The sequence below is a fragment of the Drosophila ananassae genome, chromosome XL (assembly GCF_017639315.1).
Source record: "Drosophila ananassae strain 14024-0371.13 chromosome XL, ASM1763931v2, whole genome shotgun sequence".
Classification (NCBI taxonomy): Eukaryota; Metazoa; Arthropoda; class Insecta; order Diptera; family Drosophilidae; genus Drosophila; species Drosophila ananassae.
Genome location: NC_057931.1, coordinates 49,803 through 71,885, shown reverse-complemented (window position 1 = coordinate 71,885; position 22,083 = coordinate 49,803). Strand labels below are relative to the sequence as shown.

The 22,083-nt window shown below is 41.8% G+C and overlaps 2 protein-coding genes and 1 long non-coding RNA gene across 3 annotated transcripts; 2 read left to right on the top strand and 1 right to left on the bottom strand.

Moving 5' to 3' along the window:
* The first annotated feature begins 1,875 nt into the window (after positions 1-1,875).
* Positions 1,876-8,515, top strand: LOC6492913 (autophagy protein 5). The gene is made up of 6 exons (XM_001963638.4): positions 1,876-2,144; positions 2,202-2,301; positions 2,490-2,595; positions 2,838-3,063; positions 3,163-3,268; positions 8,008-8,515. The coding sequence occupies exons 1-6, from the start codon at positions 1,992-1,994 to the stop codon at positions 8,124-8,126; spliced, it is 810 nt and encodes a 269-aa protein (XP_001963674.1). The 5' UTR covers positions 1,876-1,991; the 3' UTR covers positions 8,127-8,515.
* A 2,738-nt stretch (positions 8,516-11,253) lies between these two features.
* On the bottom strand, positions 11,254-14,376 carry LOC6503826 (serine/threonine-protein kinase Tao). Its single transcript, XM_001963637.4, has one exon. The coding sequence runs from the start codon at positions 14,197-14,199 to the stop codon at positions 12,181-12,183; it is 2,019 nt and encodes a 672-aa protein (XP_001963673.2). The 5' UTR covers positions 14,200-14,376; the 3' UTR covers positions 11,254-12,180.
* Positions 14,377-19,313: 4,937 nt separating this feature from the next.
* LOC116655184 lies at positions 19,314-21,442 on the top strand. Its single transcript, XR_004310342.2, has 2 exons — positions 19,314-21,130; positions 21,197-21,442. It is a non-coding gene; the product is annotated as an uncharacterized LOC116655184 (long non-coding RNA).
* Positions 21,443-22,083: the final 641 nt, after the last annotated feature.

The window sequence follows — 22,083 nt, the reverse complement described above, 5'->3', positions numbered from 1 at the left end:
TGATGCAGAACTGCGGGGAATCTAAATAGAAAACGTTTGCCGTATTCCGCTCAAGAATCGGATGAGAATTGGCTGAGATACTGCTTTCGTTTGGGGCCATATATGGGTTTCAAGGATTTCCAAGGGGGCCCATGGAAAAATTTTAGAAAAAATGTTCAAAAATTTGTTGGTTCATTTTTTGATGCAGAACTGCGGGGAATCTAAATAGAAAGCTTTTGCGGTATTCCGCTCAAGAATCGGATGAGAATTGGCTGAGATACAGCTATCGTTTGGGGCCATATATGGGTTTCAAGGATTTCCAAGGGAGTCCATGGAAAAACTATAGAAAAAATTTTCAAAAAATTGATGGTTCATTTTTTGATGCAGAACTGCGGGGAATCTAAATAGAAAACGTTTGCCGTATTCCGCTCAAGAATCGGATGAGAATTGGCTGAGATACTGCTTTCGTTTGGGGCCATATATGGGTTTCAAGGATTTCCAAGGGGGCCCATGGAAAAATTTTAGAAAAAATGTTCAAAAATTTGTTGGTTCATTTTTTGATGCAGAACTGCGGGGAATCTAAATAGAAAGCTTTTGCGGTATTCCGCTCAAGAATCGGATGAGAATTGACTGAGATACAGCTATCGTTTGGGGCCATATATGGGTTTCAAGGATTTCCAAGGGAGTCCATGGAAAAACTATAGAAAAAATTTTCAAAAAATTGATGGTTCATTTTTTGATGCAGAACTGCGGGGAATCTAAATAGAAAACGTTTGCCGTATTCCGCTCAAGAATCGGATGAGAATTGGCTGAGATACTGCTTTCGTTTGGGGCCATATATGGGTTTCAAGGATTTCCAAGGGGGCCCATGGAAAAATTTTAGAAAAAATGTTCAAAAATTTGTTGGTTCATTTTTTGATGCAGAACTGCGGGGAATCTAAATAGAAAGCTTTTGCGGTATTCCGCTCTAGAATCGGATGAGAATTGGCTGAGATACAGCTATCGTTTGGGGCCATATATGGGTTTCAAGGATTTCCAAGGGAGTCCATGGAAAAACTATAGAAAAAATTTTCAAAAAATTGATGGTTCATTTTTTGATGCAGAACTGCGGGGAATCTAAATAGAAAACGTTTGCCGTATTCCGCTCAAGAATCGGATGAGAATTGGCTGAGATACTGCTTTCGTTTGGGGCCATATATGGGTTTCAAGGATTTCCAAGGGGGCCCATGGAAAAATTTTAGAAAAAATGTTCAAAAATTTGTTGGTTCATTTTTTGATGCAGAACTGCGGGGAATCTAAATAGAAAGCTTTTGCGGTATTCCGCACAAGAATCGGATGAGAATTGACTGAGATACTGCTTTCGTTTGGGGCCATATATGGGATTTCAACGATTTCCAAGGGGGCCCATGGAAAAATTTTAGAAAAAATGTTCAAAAATTCGATGGTTCATTTTTTGATGCAGAACTGCGGGGAATCTAAAAAGAAAACGTTTGCGGTATTCCGCAAACTTCCGGAGATTTGGCTGAGATATGTTTAAGTTTATTGTGTATTTTTGTGCTTAACTTACAATATATTAATATTTTGTAATCTAAATTATACTCTTTTATAATTTATTAACAATCATTATCATCTATGTTTCTACTACAATTTAAGTTCTGCTCTAAATATTATAACGTTTAATACCTTATGTTATTGTAGCGAGATCAGTGTTATAAAGTGTTATTTTATATTTAAATGTAACGTATTTAAAATTTAAATGTGTTTTTTAAATTTTTTTTCCTCATTTCAATGAAAATATCGATATAGTTTCTGGCAACACCGTCCTAGAGCGCTCTGGCTCGGCCTTGCCAGAAAAAAATACTAACTTCAAGTCCGATGAAAAAATATCTTTTAATACCAGAATTTCCATCGCTATCGTGGAGTTGCCACACTGTTCTTTGGTCATATTGTGCAAATAAGAATTTGATAAATTGAAAAACAATTTAACAATTTAAAATAAAACAAAAGACAGCATGGCCCACGACCGCGAGGTGTTGCGCATGATCTGGGAGGGTCAGATTGGGATATGCTTTCAGGCAGATCGAGATGAAATCGTGGGCATCAAGCCGGAGCCATTCTACTTAATGATATCTCGATTGAGTTATTTGCCCCTAGTGACCGATAAGGTAAGGAAAACAAATAAACGCGGGTTATATTATTAATTTGCTAATTTGCATGGGCAGGTGCGAAAGTACTTTTCACGCTACATATCCGCCGAGCATCAGGATGGAGCTGTATGGTTCGATTTTAATGGCACGCCACTGCGTCTACACTACCCAATTGGTGCGTATTGGGTACCCACTTTTCAAAATTTTATATGATGTGTTCTTTAAAAAGCCCTCAATTTATGTGTTCATGCAGAAGCAAAGCATTCCGTTTTTGAAGACTTGGAACACCATATAGATACATACTCTATGAACATGTATTAAAATTGGAAGCACCCTTTCTTTACCTTATCTTTGTTCTTACAGGTGTGCTCTATGACCTGCTACATCCGGACGAAGACAGCACGCCCTGGTGCCTGACCATACACTTTTCCAAATTTCCCGAGGAAACGCTTGTCAAGCTCAATTCAAAGTATTTATTCTTTTGAGCAGGAATTTCGGCCTGTTTTTCCCAGTTTGTTACATAGCGAATAGTATTTCCGCTAAGCTTTAAGTTGCGATAAATATTTAGCTTTGGTTACTAAGCAGTTTTTTCATATCACATATATCAGGATAACACATTTAGCATTAGTTGGAACAAGCCTGTATAAGCCACCTACTGCAATACTGTCCTTTCTGCATCGTCAAATTTTAAATTTGGGTTATCTCTTGCAGAGAGCTGCTGGAATCACACTACATGTCATGTCTTAAGGAGGCAGACGTACTTAAGCATCGTGGCCTAGTAATTTCAGCAATGCAAAAAAAGGATCACAATCAGCTTTGGCTGGGCCTCGTCAATGACAAATTTGACCAATTCTGGGCGGTCAATAGGAGGCTAATGGAGCCATACGGCGATCAAGAGTCATTCAAGCATATTCCCCTGCGCTTATATGCGGACGATGTGAGTGGCGAATCAAATGGCATCGGTTTGATTCGGATCAGTTCAGATTAGTTCAGTTCAAATGAATGGATTGTAATCGCTTTTATGTCTTTCATACAGGACTTCACCTACACGCAGAAATTGATTTCTCCGATCACGGAAAGCGGACAAAAGAAGAGCTTGGCCGACCTGATGGCCGAATTATCGACACCTGTGCTGAAAGCGGGTGAGTTTAAATTTTTACTAGCTATCAATTACCCTGAAGACACATAAATAAACGGCACAAGAAGAATATAAAAAAAACCAGACAACCACTGCCTACAGGGCAGACGAAGCGTCTCTTTGAAATTAGGGAAAGGTGCCAGTCAGTCTGGCAGGGCCAAGTGCATGCCTATTCATCTGTAGATGCATTTGTATCTATACCGGCACCGTCTCGAAAACCCCACGACCCGTCCGACTTACTTATTTTTCTATTGAATAACACAAAAGAAACGTCCATCCATCCATCTATCCATCCGTCCAAACAGCCAGCTATGCGCCCTGCGGCACTCGGCTATCATACTTCAATTCATCAATGCCACAAGTGAACAAAATCCCGAAGAGGAGGATAAAACAACACAACACTGTAAAGTGGAAAATTTAGAATCAAGAGAAATTGGAAAACAATGCTGTCCACGGGGTGGTGGAAAAACGACCCTGATCGAATCGAATAGGATCGGATCGCTTGGAACGCCGCAGGCAGGTTCCCTTTTCCTCCTCCTTCGTGCCACGAACAAGGGAATCCATTCAAAGTGTAAAAAAACAAAAGAAAAAGTCTTTGTGTGTTTGCTAGCCAGAAAGTCTACAATGAAAGCGGCAGGCGCAGGAACAGCAGCATCAGCAGCACAAAAAACATCACAGCAGCAGCTTTACACCAACGAAAAGCAATACATTAAAGTCTAGGTTACCTTATTATATTAAAAATAGTAGTAAGTACTAGTAAGTAGTAGATACTTAGCAGTAAGCATTTTGCTGTGGGATGTAAAGTTATAGGGAAACGAATTTAATATTTAGGAGGACAGAAACAGGAAAGTCAAAGTCCGGAACTTTTCTCGTCATAAAAGTTTTAACAACCGCAGCTCCCTGCAACTTGAAACACGGAAAAACAGCTTGGTGTTGCTGACCTGCGATACCGGCGTCGAGGAAAGGTGCCAGCGTGATTCAGAGCGAGACAGTGGCTTAAAAACAACACCGAGCGAGCGAGAGAGAAAGGGACGGGCTGATGGGAAACTCACAACCAGCAGCAAGCGTCTTGCAACTAGCAACTGCCAGTGCCACTCCTAGCGGAGGCGCTGGCGGTGGCTTAGGTGCAATAATAGCATTGGGAATTCAAAAGGCGGAACTAAATACCTGCGGCTGGGATTTACAAATTATATTGTGAGGGTTTTCGGGAACGTTTTAGTGTTATCGGTCGGTCCTCGATTCTTAATTCCCTGCATTTCTTCCCATTGAGACAATCGCCTTTCAGAGAGAGACAGTGCTAGGGAAGTTTTGCGCATATGGTTCGGGCAGGATGGGTATTTCCCAGGTGTTTCACATTGTAATACTTTTTGTTGTTCTGTCCTGTTTTGTTCGGACCGCCGACAGGACCTATCGGCGCAGTGCGCAGTGCGCACCCGTCAAGGTGTGAAATTTTTATTTGCATGCTTGCACGGCCTTCGCCGCACACCCGATGATCCAAGGAATTTCCCATCCCAAAGGTGAGAGATGAGTTCGCTTTGGAAAACAATTGACAGAAAGAGGGTTCGGCGGTAGATGGACCAGAGCTGAGGATGATTTAAGGATATTATCCCATCGACACGTATTTTCCCAAAGGTCACATGTTTTCTTTGGCCTGTGTTCCATACTCCTTCCACGCCTCGCTTAAGTGGGCTAAAATCCAAGCCAATCTACATCCCTTCGATGGCACGGGATCAGTGAGATGTTGCGTACATAGCACAGGTTTTGGTTAGCGAGTTAAGTCCGATGGCAGTTTTATATCCGGTTTATAGGATTTTCAATAAACATTTTTTCCATAAAACACAGTTTCCATCTGGGCCTATTTGTATATTTAAGCTGCAATTAAAGTCATTCCTCGCTTAGTTTTTTTTTAGAAAAATTAATTGTAATTTAAATCCCAATATAAAATTGATAATTTTTTGTAGTCTTCTCCTTCCAGGCTGCAACACTTATGTTTATAAGAACATGCATACATAGTAGGATAGTCCAATAGGGTGCCTTTCAGAGGAATAAAGATTAGGCAAACTCCAAAGAGGGATGGGATGTTGATCACACGATCTGTGCTGTGCGTGCGATTTCATAGAAAATTGTATTTAAATTGAAACAAAATTAAAATGTACAATGGAGCCGACACGTGGAAGGTTCAAAGTAGATGCATTTCCAAGAAATAAGAGACGCACAAAAAAACGAAAAAGGAAGAATCAAAGAGGCGTCAAAAATAAAAAACGCATTTTCCTGGGTCGTGCTCCATCTCCCGCCGTCTTCACAGCGTTAGCTCTTTCTGGTGCTCCTGCAGCATTGGCGTTACCTTAATTTGTTTGTGTTTCTGTTGCTGTATCTGCTTTTATGATTGCCGCAGGCAGCGCCTCCAACTATGCTGGCCTCGCAAGAATGCGACAGAAACTGCTGCTTATGCAATATTATGCCGCGAAATGTTTTTATTCCAGACAGATTTTTCGAACTTCTAAAGTTGCTAACTTTTTGAACACCCATAGCTAACTATTTTTATCTGAACTGTTGGTCAAACATCTTTGTGCTGGAGTTTACGGCGGGCTCTCTGCTGCCAGTAATTGGAATTATATTTGCGCTTGCGTTTGTGTAGGGTGCTCTCGGATGTGTGAAAAGGAAGTTCTGAGATATCACCTCCGCTTATTTGTATTTACACCTTCGTCGGCACCTCGTTCCCCTTCCCCTGCCACATCCTCCTCCACCTTCGCACCAGCTCTGTCCCTCCCCTCCTTTAGCTGTACTGTTTTGTTGCACTCCCAACTCCGGAGAAGCACAGCGACGAACCTGAATCGCACCTCAATGTTTATCACTGCACTGAGAGATAAATGTGTGTTCTCCCAGGATTTGGCGGTTGTATCTTCAAAAATTGGTCACCCACCACCACGCAGAGGTGGCGTTGGCGCTGATTAAAAACACATATCCATGATCTCGCAAATAACTGGCACAGACTTTAGAACTTTAAACTTGAAATAGGAAAAAACCAAAATTATCTTTGGGTGGATGCCTCTCCCCATCGCATCTATTTCTGAACCCCTCCCCGCGTCCTTCTCTCTGGCCCTCTCATCCTCCGCTCTTTATCTCGTTTACTTAGTCCCATTCCGACACATTTTCGTTTGCATTTCGTCAATCAGACAAACAATGGCAACCTGCGAACTGCAACCTGGACTTTCTGTTCTACCTGTATCTGCGATCGTATCAGAACACACAGCTAATGGTGAGCCTCCGTGTGTGTGTCTGCGTGACAATTGGCGGTGCCACGCCTTCTTTTCTTTGGGTGGGCTGCAGCAGCAGCTGTGTTTGTACTGCCTTGTTCGGCACTAGGTGATCATGATCACCTTAATGGAGGTGATACACTGATTTAACCAGAATATAAGTGCTTTTGCTCCCCAAAGATTAAGTACAGCAATCTAGGGCTTAGTATTATTTTAATAAATAACCCAAAGACATTCCTTCGACATTGGTGTCTTGGTGGTGTCAAGAAAAGAAGCTCGAACCTTATGACTTAGAAGGCATTTGGTACGTGGCTCGAAACCGTATCTCTATAATAAAATGGGTTCCGTGTGGATCTGGTCGGTTGCCTCTATACGTACATACATATATGTAGGTATATTTTTAGTTTTTCGTCGCATATTCGTTTTTTAATCGATTTATGGAATGCAATCTATTAAGTGATAATGATAATTGGGCCGCCTTATCAGATCGCGAGAACGATTTTATTTTTAGCAATGAACTATGCTTCGTTTCCACCTTCACTTTTCCCAGTCACGCCCCTTATCATTTCCCGCCCTTCTCCAATTGTCGCTTATTTATTTTCTTCAAGTTGGCGCTCACGATAATAATAATGGGATCAATATATTTTCAGACTGTTTGGCGCCAAGCTCGCTTCCTCTCTTTCTGTAGCCCCCCTTTTTCTTACTCGCGCTTTTCAAAGATCATATGTATGTAATACTATGTATGTATGAGCTTTATGCAAGTATGAACTCATATGTATGTATATATGCTTGGGAATCTCAGAATCCGCAGTGGTTGGCATGAATCGGTGCGGGGAGTGTGCGTATGCGCCCTATTCGACCTCGCTCGTTGCAAAAACCTTATCTCAGTTCCTCCGCATGTAATCAGCCATTATCAAGCGAACTGTCATACACACAGCATATGTATATCTTCCATGTTTTCTATTCAACAATCTACGCATATACAGCTGTAGCTGCCGAAGTGCCAGTAAAACCCTCCTATCGAGAGCATTGGCAATCACCTGGCATCGGCAATTGGCGATCGACAATCTATAATGACATTTAAAATTAAAAATGACGCTATTTGTCGTTTATAGCACAGGAAAAAGTTGTGGCAACAAATTTTTTAATAAGCTGGTAAACTGATTTCTAAAAAAGTCCAATTTTGTAGGGAAGCGAATTTATAATCTATCTTCATAGCTCGGAAACTGATCATGATTAGATTTGATGTGAGTCTATACTAGGTGGATAGAAAAATCTTATCAGGTCAGAGTAATCTCCTAGGCTGATCTCATTCATTATAAGAAGGCGTTGTTGTATTATTATTTAAATGTATTGAGTTATTACATAATGTTTTTATTCCATCATTTAGGGCCATCAAATCATTTAAAAATAGCATTTTCATATGTATATCTTTATCCCTTTAAAGTTCAGATATTTATACTTTCAACTGCATTTCTATTTCCAGTTGGATGCCGAACTCATGGGATCGATCTTCACGAGGAAACCCAGCTTCAATGGCTGTCCGAACATTTAAGTTATCCGGACAACTTTCTGCATTTATCGGTTGACTACAAAACTTTGTAGCCATTTTCCCAAAAAGTTGTACATATAAACATAAGTATATTCTATTTCCCAGACATTGTGTGCTTGAGTGTGTGTGTGCCGATTTATGTGCGAATGTGTCTTCAATGAATTTGATTCCAGCCAATCCCAGGTTTATATATTTATATACGTACATGTACGCTATGATACACATGTAGTTAAGTTAAAATAATTATAATGATTGTCTGTATTTTATAATTATAGTATTTTGAATTCAATAGTACTACAATTGTCCTTAAATAATTGGGTTTGATTCAACGCCAAAAATATTATTTTACATTGTTTATCATTCAAAACACAATCTCCTTTTCGTTTTCTTCACGACTATTTTATGACATAAGAAAAAAATAAAGGATAAATCATTTTTTATATATGTATTGTATTCTGCTGGTAATGTAAATAAAAGTTTGAAATCTCAGAAATTTTTATATACTAACGTAAAATTTTAAAATATTGCGGCATTAGGAATTGTTCAGTAACTATAAAAATGAATTAAAAAATTAACAAAATTATGGAACCTCTCGTCGCGAAAGACGTCGCCGATCAATCAACTTTCATTAGATACTTTTAAGCCACCGGAAATTGGACAAGCCCTAACTATACCTAAAAGAGAAAACTCATTCGGGCGAGTGTTCGTTATCACTTTCGATCGCAATTTAACCACCTGTCAAGATAATAGCTTAATACATTATGGTTATGTATAGGTCCATATATGTATCCGTCCTCTAGGCGGACCTTACACAATATGTTTTCGGCCAGGCCCGCTAAATCGTTGATCTCTTTTTTCAATGAATTATTTGAAGAGTGTCGATAGCACTAGGCCAGTCCACGTCCGATCTATAATTAGTTAACTTTTTTAGCCACTCGAAAATGATGTATTCGATTATTATTTGAATTTGGCTTGGCATATTTACTTGGGCGTCGAAATCCAAAAATAAACTGCAAATATGATAGAGCAGAAGCCACGACAAATTAAACTTCGTTTTCGTAAGAATTTTTGGCTAAAGAGGGACTTCAAAGTTATCAACAGTTTGATGGATCCATTCCCCGGGAACAAGGACATTGATGTATGTATCTATTGTCATACAAATAATAGACGACGGTTTTAAAGTAATATGGATTCAAAAGTTGTCTTTAAAGCCTTTTCAAATTCTAATATTTAAATATTTCTAACACGCGATTTAACAGCTATCGAAAGTTCTCAGCTCTGCCATCGATATTTTTATATAAAACTATGGCGCGCTCTCACCACTATTTATCTTTCTACTATCGCCACCGATCAAACTTTGTTTTAATATTTGGTGAATATATTTGTTAATGTGATTTAATGACGGTTTAGTGTATTTATTGGAAAATAAATAAATTGCTTAATAAAAATACATAAAAGTTGTTCATAAAAGTTTAAGATCCATTTTTCAGAGGTTATTGGAAGTACATGCGTCTTGTTTTTTTCAAACAAATTTAAGGATGTTAATAAAGTTGTTCGGAACGTAAGGCATCCATTCCTTTATTATTAACTGATATTTGATTTAGATCTCCATTTATTTTGATAAAAATGAAATGGTTGGGAGGGATCAGTGGGAGGCGGCTTTTGACGATCACATCCCAAGAAATCAAATTGTTTTTTTTTTCGCTTGAATTTTTTGAAGCAGCGCATATGTGCAGCTTTTCTCTGTTCCTTCAAAAATGTCCAATATAAATACTTCATTTTAATTATTCGTCCTTTCTTAACGAATTTAATATGTATAGTGCTTATGTGACACCCAGTTCTATATGTACGTATACTGAAACCTGCCGTTTAAAATTGAAAGGCCACCCACGCAGGCTGTGTCTTTACCAGCTTATGCTTACTCTATCTCTCGGATACTTCCCCTGCTGTAGCTTGATTTTCCAAAGATTTCGTGATGTTTACATCGCTGGTCCATTTTTGGTTGGGTTGGTTTTAACATCTGCAAGCAAATTCTTTCCTAGCTGAATTTACTTTGTAGTCTTTGGCTATCTGCCTTTTTCTGTTGCACAAAGAATCCTACGTCGGAAATTTGTCACGTGGCTGAAAAAACCCCATAAATAAATTAGGAAAACCGAAAGAAAAATAAAAGCTTACACGGCATCGCGAAAATAAATCTAAATTTTGCAATCATCGACAATCGCCTCCCACAGTTTTTTGTATTTCCACCTGTATGTGTTCCTCTGACACACAGTTTTCGCTCCCTCATTTCATTATTCTTTTCACCTTACCTTTTGCCTCGCCTTTTTTGAGTTGGATTAAAATATTTCTATAACCTACATACATATGGGTGACAATGCACAGATACATACATACATATATAGTTAATCCTTTTATTCCTTTTCAACTTGGTCGAAGATGATTTATCCCGTTTAGCCCTCTTTCATTTATTTTCCAGTAGGATCCTTATAGGAATCTTATACTACTCTGATTCTATGTTGTTAAATAACTAACATAAAACATTCCCTTAATAAATAAATCTTGAAAATAAATAGAAATTAATCGAACACACAAAATATTCTTTCTGTGTATATACGCTATATGACCGCTGCGAATGTTACAAAAATTTCTTGGCAGCACTTGCTATTTTTTGTTATGTATTTTTTGTGATCTAAAGAAGGGAAAAAAGTGAAAAACAATAAGTATGATCCGAGATCCGATCTGCGATCAGCGTTCTATGATTTACGAAACCGACCGATCTCGGTGGTGCTCATAAGTCGGTGGTAGTGCTGCTTTGCCTTTCTGCTTTCCGCTTGGGACTCGTGATTGGCACACACATTGCCAAACGAGAGCACTTTATTTTTAAACGTTTTAAAAATACGATCATTATAGAATTTGCGGCTTAGTCATACCCCGCTGGGGCGACATGTGCTAAGCGAATTGACCAGCACCAGAACCAAGTTGGGTTGGTGCTTCTCTTGGGGGCGTGCCACTGTCCGGGCTGAATCGCACAAAGAGACTTGAAGGGTGCCCCAGAGTTTGCGTGGTTACATGCAAATTAAATAAGTTAATTTCATTCATCTCTGAGATGTTCAAGTATCCCGGTTCGACAAGCCCAAAATGTTCCTAAGCCCTGCCCAAAAATACAACTCCAAGAGAATATTTTAGTTTTCAGTTGTTAATTTAATCAATTCGCTTGTTGATTTCTGTTTCTTGTTTATAGTGACAAAATTCTTAATTTTTTACTTCCAAATATTATATATAAAAATACTGATGTATATAAATATATATATTTGTATATTCTTTCTAGTCTGAGGCATTCATATGATTATCCCTTTGAAAAAAAAATGATCTTTGCTTTGTATATAAATATGTTGTATATGTATATTGTATATAATTAATATAAACTTTTACATTTAACTTGGCGTAAATTTAATTCTAATTGCTTGCTCTCTCTCGCTTTCTTTGTAAATATATATATTCAATTATTAAGCATAAAATTTCAACAATTTTTTTTTAAATTTTGTTTTTTTTTTCATATCACAAAAATTTTCAATTTTAAATTTCCAAAAAAAAGTCTACAAGTGTATATGTAAAGGTGTGTGTGTTTTTTAAAGCTTTACTATTAACAATTTTCTCAGTTTCTTAGTTGCAGTTTTCACATTTTTCTCGCCTCACGATTTATCGTTGAATTTCTTAAACAAGTTATTATGTTCCGCTCTGTACACTAATTATTTATACTAAGATTTTTTTTGGGTTTAAAAAAAAAAATGTTGAAAAAAAAGGGAACTTAAACATAATTTGTTCTTAGTTGGTAACAAAAAAAATGTGCTTGCTTAAGTATAATAACCTAAATACAATTGGGTTTTTTTTAGGTTTTCTGTATGTTGATATGCGTGGAAGATATGGGTTTCAATCGCTTACAAATCTATGGATTAGTTGGTAGTTGATTTAAAAAAATATATAGGCATATGTATTAGAAAACTAAAAGGCCAGGCCCAGTGACTGCCATAACTTGTGTTTGTTGTTTTCCACTTTATTTGCTGTGAGAAAGTTTTCTCCGAGAGCGGTGGTTGCTTTTCCGGCTGCTTAGGTTCTCAGGGTCCTGGAAGCTGCTACTGCCTGATCCTGATCCAGCCAGCGCTGCAGATGAGCCTGTTGATGCTGCTGCTGCTGCGCCTGCTGGTGTTGCTGCTGCGCCTGGTGCTGGTGCTGAATGTACATTAGGTTGTCGTTGTAGATGGCGGCGCGCAGCTGGAGATTAAGGCTGTAGTTGCCACTGCCACAGTTGCTGCTGGTGTCGCTGTAGGTGGAGGAGCTGCTCTCGTATCCGGACACTGGGGATCCCTTGGGGCAGCAAAATCCTGGCGGCGAGAAGGGTCTGAGGGGCGTTGTGGCGGAGGCCTTTTCCTGAAACTGAGGACTCCCCCCGACCACGGGAAATGTCTGCATCTGAAGGTGGGGGCAGGGGATGCTGCCCGATCCGGCGGAGATCGTGGACAATGGCGAAGAAGCCGCCGAGGAGATACCACCTCCATGTACAACCAGGGAAGTTGGGCAGTGAAAGATCGGAGAGGCAGAAGCGGCAGTTAATGGCGAGATGCAGGCACCAGGATAGGGATGGTTGCTCCAAATTATGGGTTCCCTCTGCTCGCCCACCTTGGAGGCTTTGTTTTTCTTTAGGCGGCGTTTTTTGGCCTCGGCAGAGTGCTCCTTTGAGTCCACTTCATCGTCATCCGCATCGGCATCCTCGTCGGCATTCCTGTCCTCCTCCGCCTTCAAATCAGCGTCGTCCTCGTTTTCCCCCGCCTCGTTTTCGTCCAGAAGGTATGGCTTGAACAACTTCACCTGCTTTGAGGGCAGCTTGTGCTCCTGCTCCGGCACTGGCTCAGTTTCGGTTTCCGCCTCAACATCAACGTCCACCTCTACATCCTCGCTCTCAGTCTCGGGCTCGGCCTTGATTGCCTCCAACTTGCTGATCTTATCCGGCTGGAAGGGTTGAGAGTGGACCTTACGCTTCCTAAAGGTTAAGTCTACTCCAGTGGGATCCTGGTCCCGCTCCAGCTGTTGCATCTGTCGACGTGCCGAGCTTCCCAGAGATAGATCCATGGGCGCCGGGGTGGCTACCGCCTCCAGGCGATTCTCCGTGCGTTGGGGGTAGCTCGAAGCGACAGAGGCCGCATCGTATGAATAATGCAGCACCGGGGACGTACTTAAAATTGGCACTTGAATTGGCACTTCGTTTTGGCTGCTATATGGCAAAGCGTTGGCACTGGTTTCGCTCCCATTAATGGTGGTAACCGAGTTGCTGCTGGTCGTTGGTTGGTGGCTGCTGGAGCTGCTACTAGTGGCCATGGCGGCTGCCACAGCAGCGGCGATTTTGACCGCTGAAAGGGATCCGTTGGATGTGGCGTTGCTGCTGCCGTTCAGCTTCTGCTGCTCCTGCTGCAGATGCTCTAGCTGCAGTTGCTCCTGCTCGTGTTGCTGCTGCTGTTGGAGGTGCGAGTGCGGATGCACTGCTACCGGAACGTGCAGGTGCGGGTGGGAGGCCGCCAGGGGATGATGGGCTGCCAGTAGATGGTGGGCGTGATGAGCGGCTGCTGCTGCAGCTGCCGCCGCTGCCGCTGCCGCCGCCGCTGCAGCATGATGGTGATGATGGTGCAACTGGTGGTGGTGAACCAGGGGATGGGTCAATTGGTGGTGGAACTTTACAACCTGTCCGGGCGTGGGTGATACTGGAGACTGTGTTGCCGCCACTGCTGCCGTTGCTGCCGCCAGACGCTGGGGAGCTGCAGGTGGCTGCTGCTGGGCGGAATGTTGCTGCTGCTGTGCTTGGTTGTTGGCCACCGAGGACCTTAGATTTGGCTCGCACTGTAGCCATTTCTGGATCTGGCGACGGTGGATGTTGTACTTTCGGGCGGTGGCCCGCTGATTGCCCTTGCAGTCGTTGTCGTTCCGGTAGGACTCCAGCACTTGCAGCTTGAAGTGCGGCGTGAAAATCCGACGACTGCCCATCTTGGGGCTGCCGCCTGACGAGTTGTTATTCCCTTCTTGTGACTGTGACTGTGGCTGTGGCCGCTTGAAGTTCAAACCAGCGGAGCTATCCATATTTCTTTAAACTTTTCCGTTCAGTGTTTTTTTGTATCAACACTGGCAGCACTGTTACACACACACACACGTTGCGCTGCGATCCGCACGGCAAGAAATCCAAAACACAATTGTTCTGCCCTCGGCGTTCTACTTCAAAGATACGTTCTAGACTGGCTCTCAGTCGCTGGCGCTGCCTCAGTCGCTGCCGACACCGACGCCGACGCCGCTCGTGCTCACTCGCAGACTAGGTGTCTGCTAGCGAGTGCGAGCGAGAAAGGCGTACACGGCGGGCACAACGAGTCAGTGCAAGTGGGAGCGGAGCTGCTCATACCCGTTCTTGTATTATTTTTTTTTCGCTGTGGCGCTTTTGTGCGCCGTGCACGGTGGGACCGAATGGACAGCCGGGGACGGAACCCGTCCGTCGCTAACACCTTCCCGGGCCCCCTCCTCCCAATGCTTCTGATATTCTGCTGCCACAGCCATCCGTCGAATGAATAACTGACAAACAGGGCGCACAGTGGGACCCACCGACTACGGCCAGGTAGCAATCGGTTAATTTCAATTAGATTTAAAGCCAAATTATAGTATCGAAAGAAGTAAAATTCATCAAGGATTTCGGAAAGTGAATGAAATAACTCAAAAAATTAAGAGTTTGTCAGATTTAATCTTGAAGGTACTCCTTACTCTACACAAACAAAAGGCTTGCGAAATACACCCCCTTATGAAAATATTATACTTAAACATAAGAGTACAACATTTTGTTAGTTAATGCCCACTGTGCTGCGACGACGTTTGCGGCTGTGGTGGCCATTGCTTGGTGTTGTTTTGCGCTACAATTTTGCTGGCTCTGCCAGTTTTCATACGTGTGTGAGTGCGCCAGAGTCGTGGCTGCCAGACATTCTGGCACTGGCACTGGCACTCGCTGCCCCACTGCAACCCGAACCCCAAAACCCCTGTCCCCACTTCGAGCGCCGTTCTTCTCTCACATTATCTCCCTATCCCTCTCTCAGAGAGGACGCAACAGATCGTTGGCCGAACTTGTTGAACGAGCGCTCTTTCACACTTGTTCCCTCGCCAAGTTCTCTCTTTCTCACTACCTCGAATCAACTGTTGAATGTGTAAGGCAGCGAGCGCTACGCTGCATTTTTTACGCACACACACCATCAAACACACACTTCCAACTGTCCGTATGTGCGCAGTTATCGGTTTTTATTCTGTGTTATTGCTGTTGCATCCTATAGATAGCTATACATACAGATACAGATAGCTAGCTTATTTCTGTCGACGTTGCCGCCGTTCTGTCTAAGCCAAAATCTAAAAGACAAAAAGGGCAACAAAACCAGATGTGAGTGCGCACAGCAGCACTCCACACTTGTGGAAAATGACAACGAAAATTCTCAGCTGCTGCTGCTGCTGCCGCTTCTTATCTCTGCTTCTTCTTCTCCAGCGTTGGAATTCATGAATGAAACACATATGCACGAAACGGATCTTTCGTTTTCGCTTTATATCTGTGACAGTGGGCTTTGGCCTGCGTGTGTATGCAAATTCATAAATTAAAAAGCAAATAGTGTGCATTCGGTGTTTCGAGCATCAATTCGCGCCTACGATGTGGGGGCTGGGTCGAGAGAGGGATGGGCCGAGATGGAGAGCAAGAAGTATTTGAGTCATCTAGCCGATGATAGATCTTGGATTCCCACGTCCCCGTCCAATTGGCCGCCACCTTAACCCTTTTCAACCAAAAGAAACAGCCAGCGACGACGGGCTGTCTGGAAAGATCCAGCCCCAGCCAGAACGAAAGGGAAAGACTGAAAGAGAGATAGACTGCAAAGCGACTGCCGAAAAAACTCTTGAAGCCCACAGGCAAGAGGAATACGTTTTTGAATTGCATTTCCAAGTAAAGCGGCCACAAACAACCCAAAAATATGCCGACAAAAACACACACTATCACACGTAAAATCAACTGAAAAAAGTTCAAAGCAAAACATATATGTATGTATGTATATATGTACATATCCACACATAAAATCAAACGAATTCCAATGTTTTTTTTAACCCTGTCGGCTTCTAAATCGATTTATCAAAAAAAAAAAAACAAAAAAAAAGAGCCGGAAAAGACTAAGGCAAAAAGATAAAAATTGAATATAAAAAGGTAACGTAAAAAATCGAAGAAACCCATGGGTTGGTTTTCAGTCGCATGAATTGATTAAAAAGTATGAAGGGACAGGGAAAGGGCGCGGCACAGAAAACGAGGTGGAGAAGAACGACGTGCTGGGCACTTATGTACTATATATGTATACGTGTGTGCACATATGTAGGTATGTATGATCTGTTCGATCGTACGAGTGGAGCAGGGGGTTGCCTTGCTGCCGCCGTGCTGTCTGCGTTTGAATAATCCCACACAGGCGCACACATGCATAGGGAAGAGCCAGGAACAGGAAAGCGAGCATACAGTATACAGTCCCTGGAAGAGTGGATATTGAGTGCGGTTTCGACTTCAGGATAGATTCTCAAAAATCTTAAATAAAGCAAAAAGGCTGCATTTAAAAATAAATTGAACACAGAATTAGTTTTTCATTAAATTTTATTATTTTTAAATATTATAAAGATTAGAATAACAGTAACGTCATAACTGGGTAATTCTCTGATATAATTGACAACACAAATTAGGGATAAAAGCTTATTTCGTGCCTGTATAGTCCACACTGTTTACAGATATGACTAAGTCCATGACTAAATCTAAAACAATCCTTATCAGGCGATAAGATCAAACAAAGGCAATCCAAGTGCCAAGTAGTATTTGTCAGCAAGCAACTGCCGTTTCTGCAAACAACATTCACCTCCAAAACAAATATGTATAAAGTGGACTGTAGTGTCATCCAAACGAAATCGGTGGGCGACACTTTCGATACGATTTCGATACTTTTTTAAAGGCAAAACGACGTCTTCTCGTCGCACCTTGTGAGCCCGTTATCAGTATTATCAGCCTCAATACGCTAATGACTACCCCGTATCTGTATCTGTATTTTCTATGTTCGGTTAAGGGGACGGAACAGACCCATCCACGTGGCCTGATCACGTTTTGGACGGAAACAAAATCAAATTCGATTTAGAAAACCTGTTTACAATATCAGTGTAGACCCTAGGGGATATGCCTGGATATTACTTGATAAATAACATATAATAATTAGTAAAGACCTACGTAAAAACAAAATACATATAGTCCGAAGGCCTGCCTCCACTATCCAAACATAACCTCCTTCTGTTACTTGGAAACTATGGTTTTACTTAAAACAAGAAAGGCTTATTTCGGAAACACCGGATCGTATATAGTTGTTTAAAGATTCTTATGAGAATTTCACTATTAAATTAATTTTCTAAGCGAAAATGTTTCAACATCCAGCCCCAAAATTCTTCAAAAATACCAAGGTGCCGGAGGCAAATACTCAGGAGGTGATCCTCATCAAGAATATATGTATATATCTTAGGGGCTTTGCTATATCCCCTTCACTGCGTTGCCCACTATTGACCAAAATTAGTGTATCCTCTGCAAGGGTATATGTAAATACATATCTGACTATGGCGTAGACAAAATCGGTAAAATATCCACTTTAAGTTCTGCCTTCGGCAATCTTAACGACTTAAGGATCGTCACTGCACGATCCTTTGCCCCCACTTCTAATTCGTCTCCTTTCGATTCTCGATGCTTCCAAGTCGTCGGTTCCAGGTAACTATGAAACGAAGCGAACTCAGGCGCCTAATGGATAGCTCTTCTCGGAAAAGAAAGCGGCCTGCCAAAGCTACGAACCGAAAAGCTAACGTCATGGTAAAGTAATGTTGTTGTCGTCTGATCCCCATCCTACTTCCCCTTTTCTTTCGTGTAGTCCCTTCTTGTTCACTCTGTTGGCAGCCCCTGATGCCCCTATCTGCCAGACATTGGGCCGTCTTGTCGATTGGACGACGCATAAAAAGGCTTGCTGACCATATACAAAGGAGAACAAGAAAGGGAGTCTAGCTTTGGGTAGGACCGCATGTATATACCCTTAATATATATTTAAACTCGAAGTATGTTCACTTACCAGAGGTCCGCCAGCTTTTCTTATAAAAACCTAAAATTGTGTTCATGTACAATATACCTTCTAAGGGGGTCAGTCTCTCAATAAAGATTGAAACAGTTTCTCTCCCAAAGAACACGAAAGGAGTCGCAAGCCTCCACGAAGCTGGTAGCCCTAAGTGCGCTACTCATGTTTAGACTAACCTGCCATACCCTCTGAAAGAGTAAAAATCGCACCACATAAATATGCACATGCTTATATACATATGTATTATGTTTGTACTTTGTACATATGTACATGTATGTGTGAACCAATGCATTGCAAGATCTAAGAGGGCGGTGGGTGGGGCTACACAAAAAAAAGCGCCGTATACCCGCGGAGGCAGTATTATTATTTGCCTGTTGAAGGAGGCCTCCGAAACCCTTTACCCTAATATAGTCCTGATCAAGGTGGCGATGTTGACGAAATCATGTATGTTTAACAGTTTCTGAACGTCTATTGCCCAAGAGCAAAGCTTTACGTTTGATTCGATTTTCGTAAAACACATTTACATGTCTGAAAGGGTATACCAACTTCGGGTCAACGCAAAATTAGCAGATTTTTAATTTTTCGCAGTGTACACACGAGAAACGCATTGCGCAAGGGCAAAACTTTTATTAACTTTTCCGAGAATTGAAATTTCTTGGATCCTTCTGTTGTTGCCTACTCGCCTTGCTTGGCCTGACTTTTAATGCCCTGCCGCTGCCTGCTGTCCTCGTCACCCTCTTGTTTCACAATCTCTTTACCTCTTGCTCTGGCTCGGCTCTAAAGCTTAGGCATTGAGCTTCAGGTGTTCTCTGATGGGCCTTTTCTTTCTTCTGCGCTTTCTCCCTTGCGAGGCCCCTTGCGGGGTTTTGGTTATCAGAACGTCGCCGTCGGAGTGCTGAAGAGGCAACTTTTTGTACTAAAAATACAATTTAAAATTAGTTATTTTTTTTCATTTAATTTCTACTGGCAAATAGTTCTTTCCTCGTCGATGTGAGCAAATTATGTTTTGCAGTCGCACATAAAGCAAAATGAATGAAGAGCATAACTATATATGTATGTACATAAGCATGTACATATTTACTCACATAAAATACCTATGTATACGTCAAAATGCAACAAATAATATGAGAGAGGAAAGAAGAATGCAGAACGCAGAGACTGGTAGAAGGGGCAGGAGAAGACTGGGCGAAGCAAAGAAGTAGCAGAAGGCGCTGCTTGGGGCCTGAGGCCTGTGCCTCGACGTTTTGTTGGGGCCTCCAACGCCAACACTGGCGTACACAAGCACATCACCGGCGCAACCGCGTAGCGCAGTGTAGCTGCAGATAAATATGGGGTAAATAATAAACTAAAATTAAAGTTAGAGCGGGTAGATGAAGTAGCTAATTACTTGCTCCTAAAATGATTCTTTACAATTATCTAATCGTCACTAAAAACGTACTTGTCATGGAAAATGATGAAATAAGCATAAAAATACCCGAATCAACCGATAGCAATAAACTTATAAACAATAAATCTTAAAGTGGAATAGAAGGCGTCGAGGCGGGGGCGAGAGGGACCTGCTGCAGGAAACGGGGGACTGGGAAGTGGGCGCACGTTGCTTTGGAGAGAGATGGAACGAGAGAGCGAGATAAAGCGACGAAGACTGTGCGCCGTACTCTGGCAGACAAACTGGCAGGCGGCTCCTCCTCTACCTTTCCACCGTCTATCTTCTTCCTCGGCTGCGCCCCAAGCAGCGCAGCATAAAGCGCCACACTTGCATGTACGTGTGTGTGTGCGATTACGAGTTCCATCTCACACTCGTGCTCGCCATCCCCGGCCCCCACTCTACCGTTGTCCCTCTTCGTTTGGTGCTGCTTCTGGTTCTGTGTGTGTGTATCTGTGCGGCATTTGTATTTTTGGTATAAAATTGTTGTTTAAACAAACAGGTTTTGTTTTTTACACCGCAGCCACATAACTCGTCAGTCGAGCTCGCCGTCTCCCGCTCCCACTCCCGCTCCCGCTCCCGTTTCTGTTGCTAAGATCTCTCCCTCCTAGTCTCCCGCCTTGCAACCCTTTTTTATTTTCAGTGCTACACATTGTATGCCGGCACCGCCAACGCCTCCACTTGCAGCCTTTGTGCGCCGTTGTCGATTTTCTATTGGAAATTTAGCAGACAAAACGGCAGCAGCTGAATGCTAAGGGGTCGTAAGACCAACGAGAGTTTACCTAATTTAACGTTGCCAGCCCTAGCGCTAGCGCCAGTTTTGATTTTGACGGTTGGATCTGTAACCCTGGAAAAGCAAAGCTCTCTTAGGCCAAGCGGGAACTGAGCAAGAGTACTTTTGGGATCCACTGCTTTCCTCATTTGCCAGTAGAATGCCAGTTAATCTCTCTCTATCTCTCATCTCCCTGCTCAAAAAACGGCGCCCCAACGGCGCCAGCAGCAACAGCGGCAGGTCGGTGGCAATCGGCAAGGTGTACCTCCAGCTAATGTTATGTATTGAATTTATTTTTGTATTCACACGTTCGAAAACTGAGCGAGATGGAGAGCTGCGTGTAGGTGTGTGTGTGTGAATAAACGCGTGGAACACTCGCTGGCGCTGCCAGGGAGAGAAAACGACAAAAAAAGAGCGGATGGGGCTTGAGAGAGAACGTCGGATTACTTGTTGACAGAGGGAGCAGAGAGATTGTCGAGCTGGCTGAAAATGAAAAGCGGCAACGACGCATGCGATCGCCACCAGACAGAATGTCGCCAGTTCATACTACGCCGCCAGACATACTGTCGTCGTTCCTACGCCGCCGTCGACGCCTGCAGATCGCTGCCCACACCCCCTTGACGCCTCGGCGCCCCACTTTTCACCCCCCGCTCCTTGGCCCCCACATTTAAGCACGTAGGCTTTTGTTTTCATAATAAAAACTATATTAAAGTGTATTTAATTTTTTATTTTCTGTTGCAGTAACTTAATTATAAAATTAAAAAACAACTATTTTCTAATCTTTTATACATATTTAAGGATCAATCTAGGCTATACACCGAACTGCGGTAGAAATATTTACGGAAAAAATATAATAAATAATACTAATATGTACATAATAATGTAATTATATTTAATAAATATGAGAAGTATATAATATAATACAAAATTGGCAATAATTGAAATTAAATCAAGACTCAAATCATGACATATTAGATGAAAAACAACTGATTAAAAAAGACAGAATTCATGTATCTGATTACGTTTTTTTTTCATAGTGAATTAATCAGTAAAAATGATTAAATAAAATTTGTTTATTCATAATTATAAAAATTGTTTTTTTTTTGCAAAAAAAAATCCTATTACCATATACATATGTACATACCTACATAAATTAGCGTATGTAATTAATATGTATAATTTTTTACTGTGCGTACGTGGTTGCGACCTTAACTTTGGCAAAACTGATCAGTCATGTTCTTTGTCCAGAGTTGCATCACCGGCAAACCACGTAGGCCCCATTTACTGCCCCCAACTAAGCAATGCCTATTCCGCTGACCACGACGACAAATTCATGCACACATACATTAGTACAGGTATTAACAATAGTACATGCATACGTCTATTTAGTTTCGATTGAAATCGATCGGTAGCGAAGTTAAAAGTTGTTAGCAGAAGCTTTTTTCACACTTTAATGCACAAACTTATGCGTGCTTGCATAAATTAACCAGCTTACATTAAGCTTACATTACCTTCCCAAATCCCAAATCCCAAAAAGTATTTTGAAGAGCGTTTTATGTACCTATAATCGTATATAATCGTGGATCTGTCCAGTCAACAATACTTTAGCTAAATATTTTCATACATAT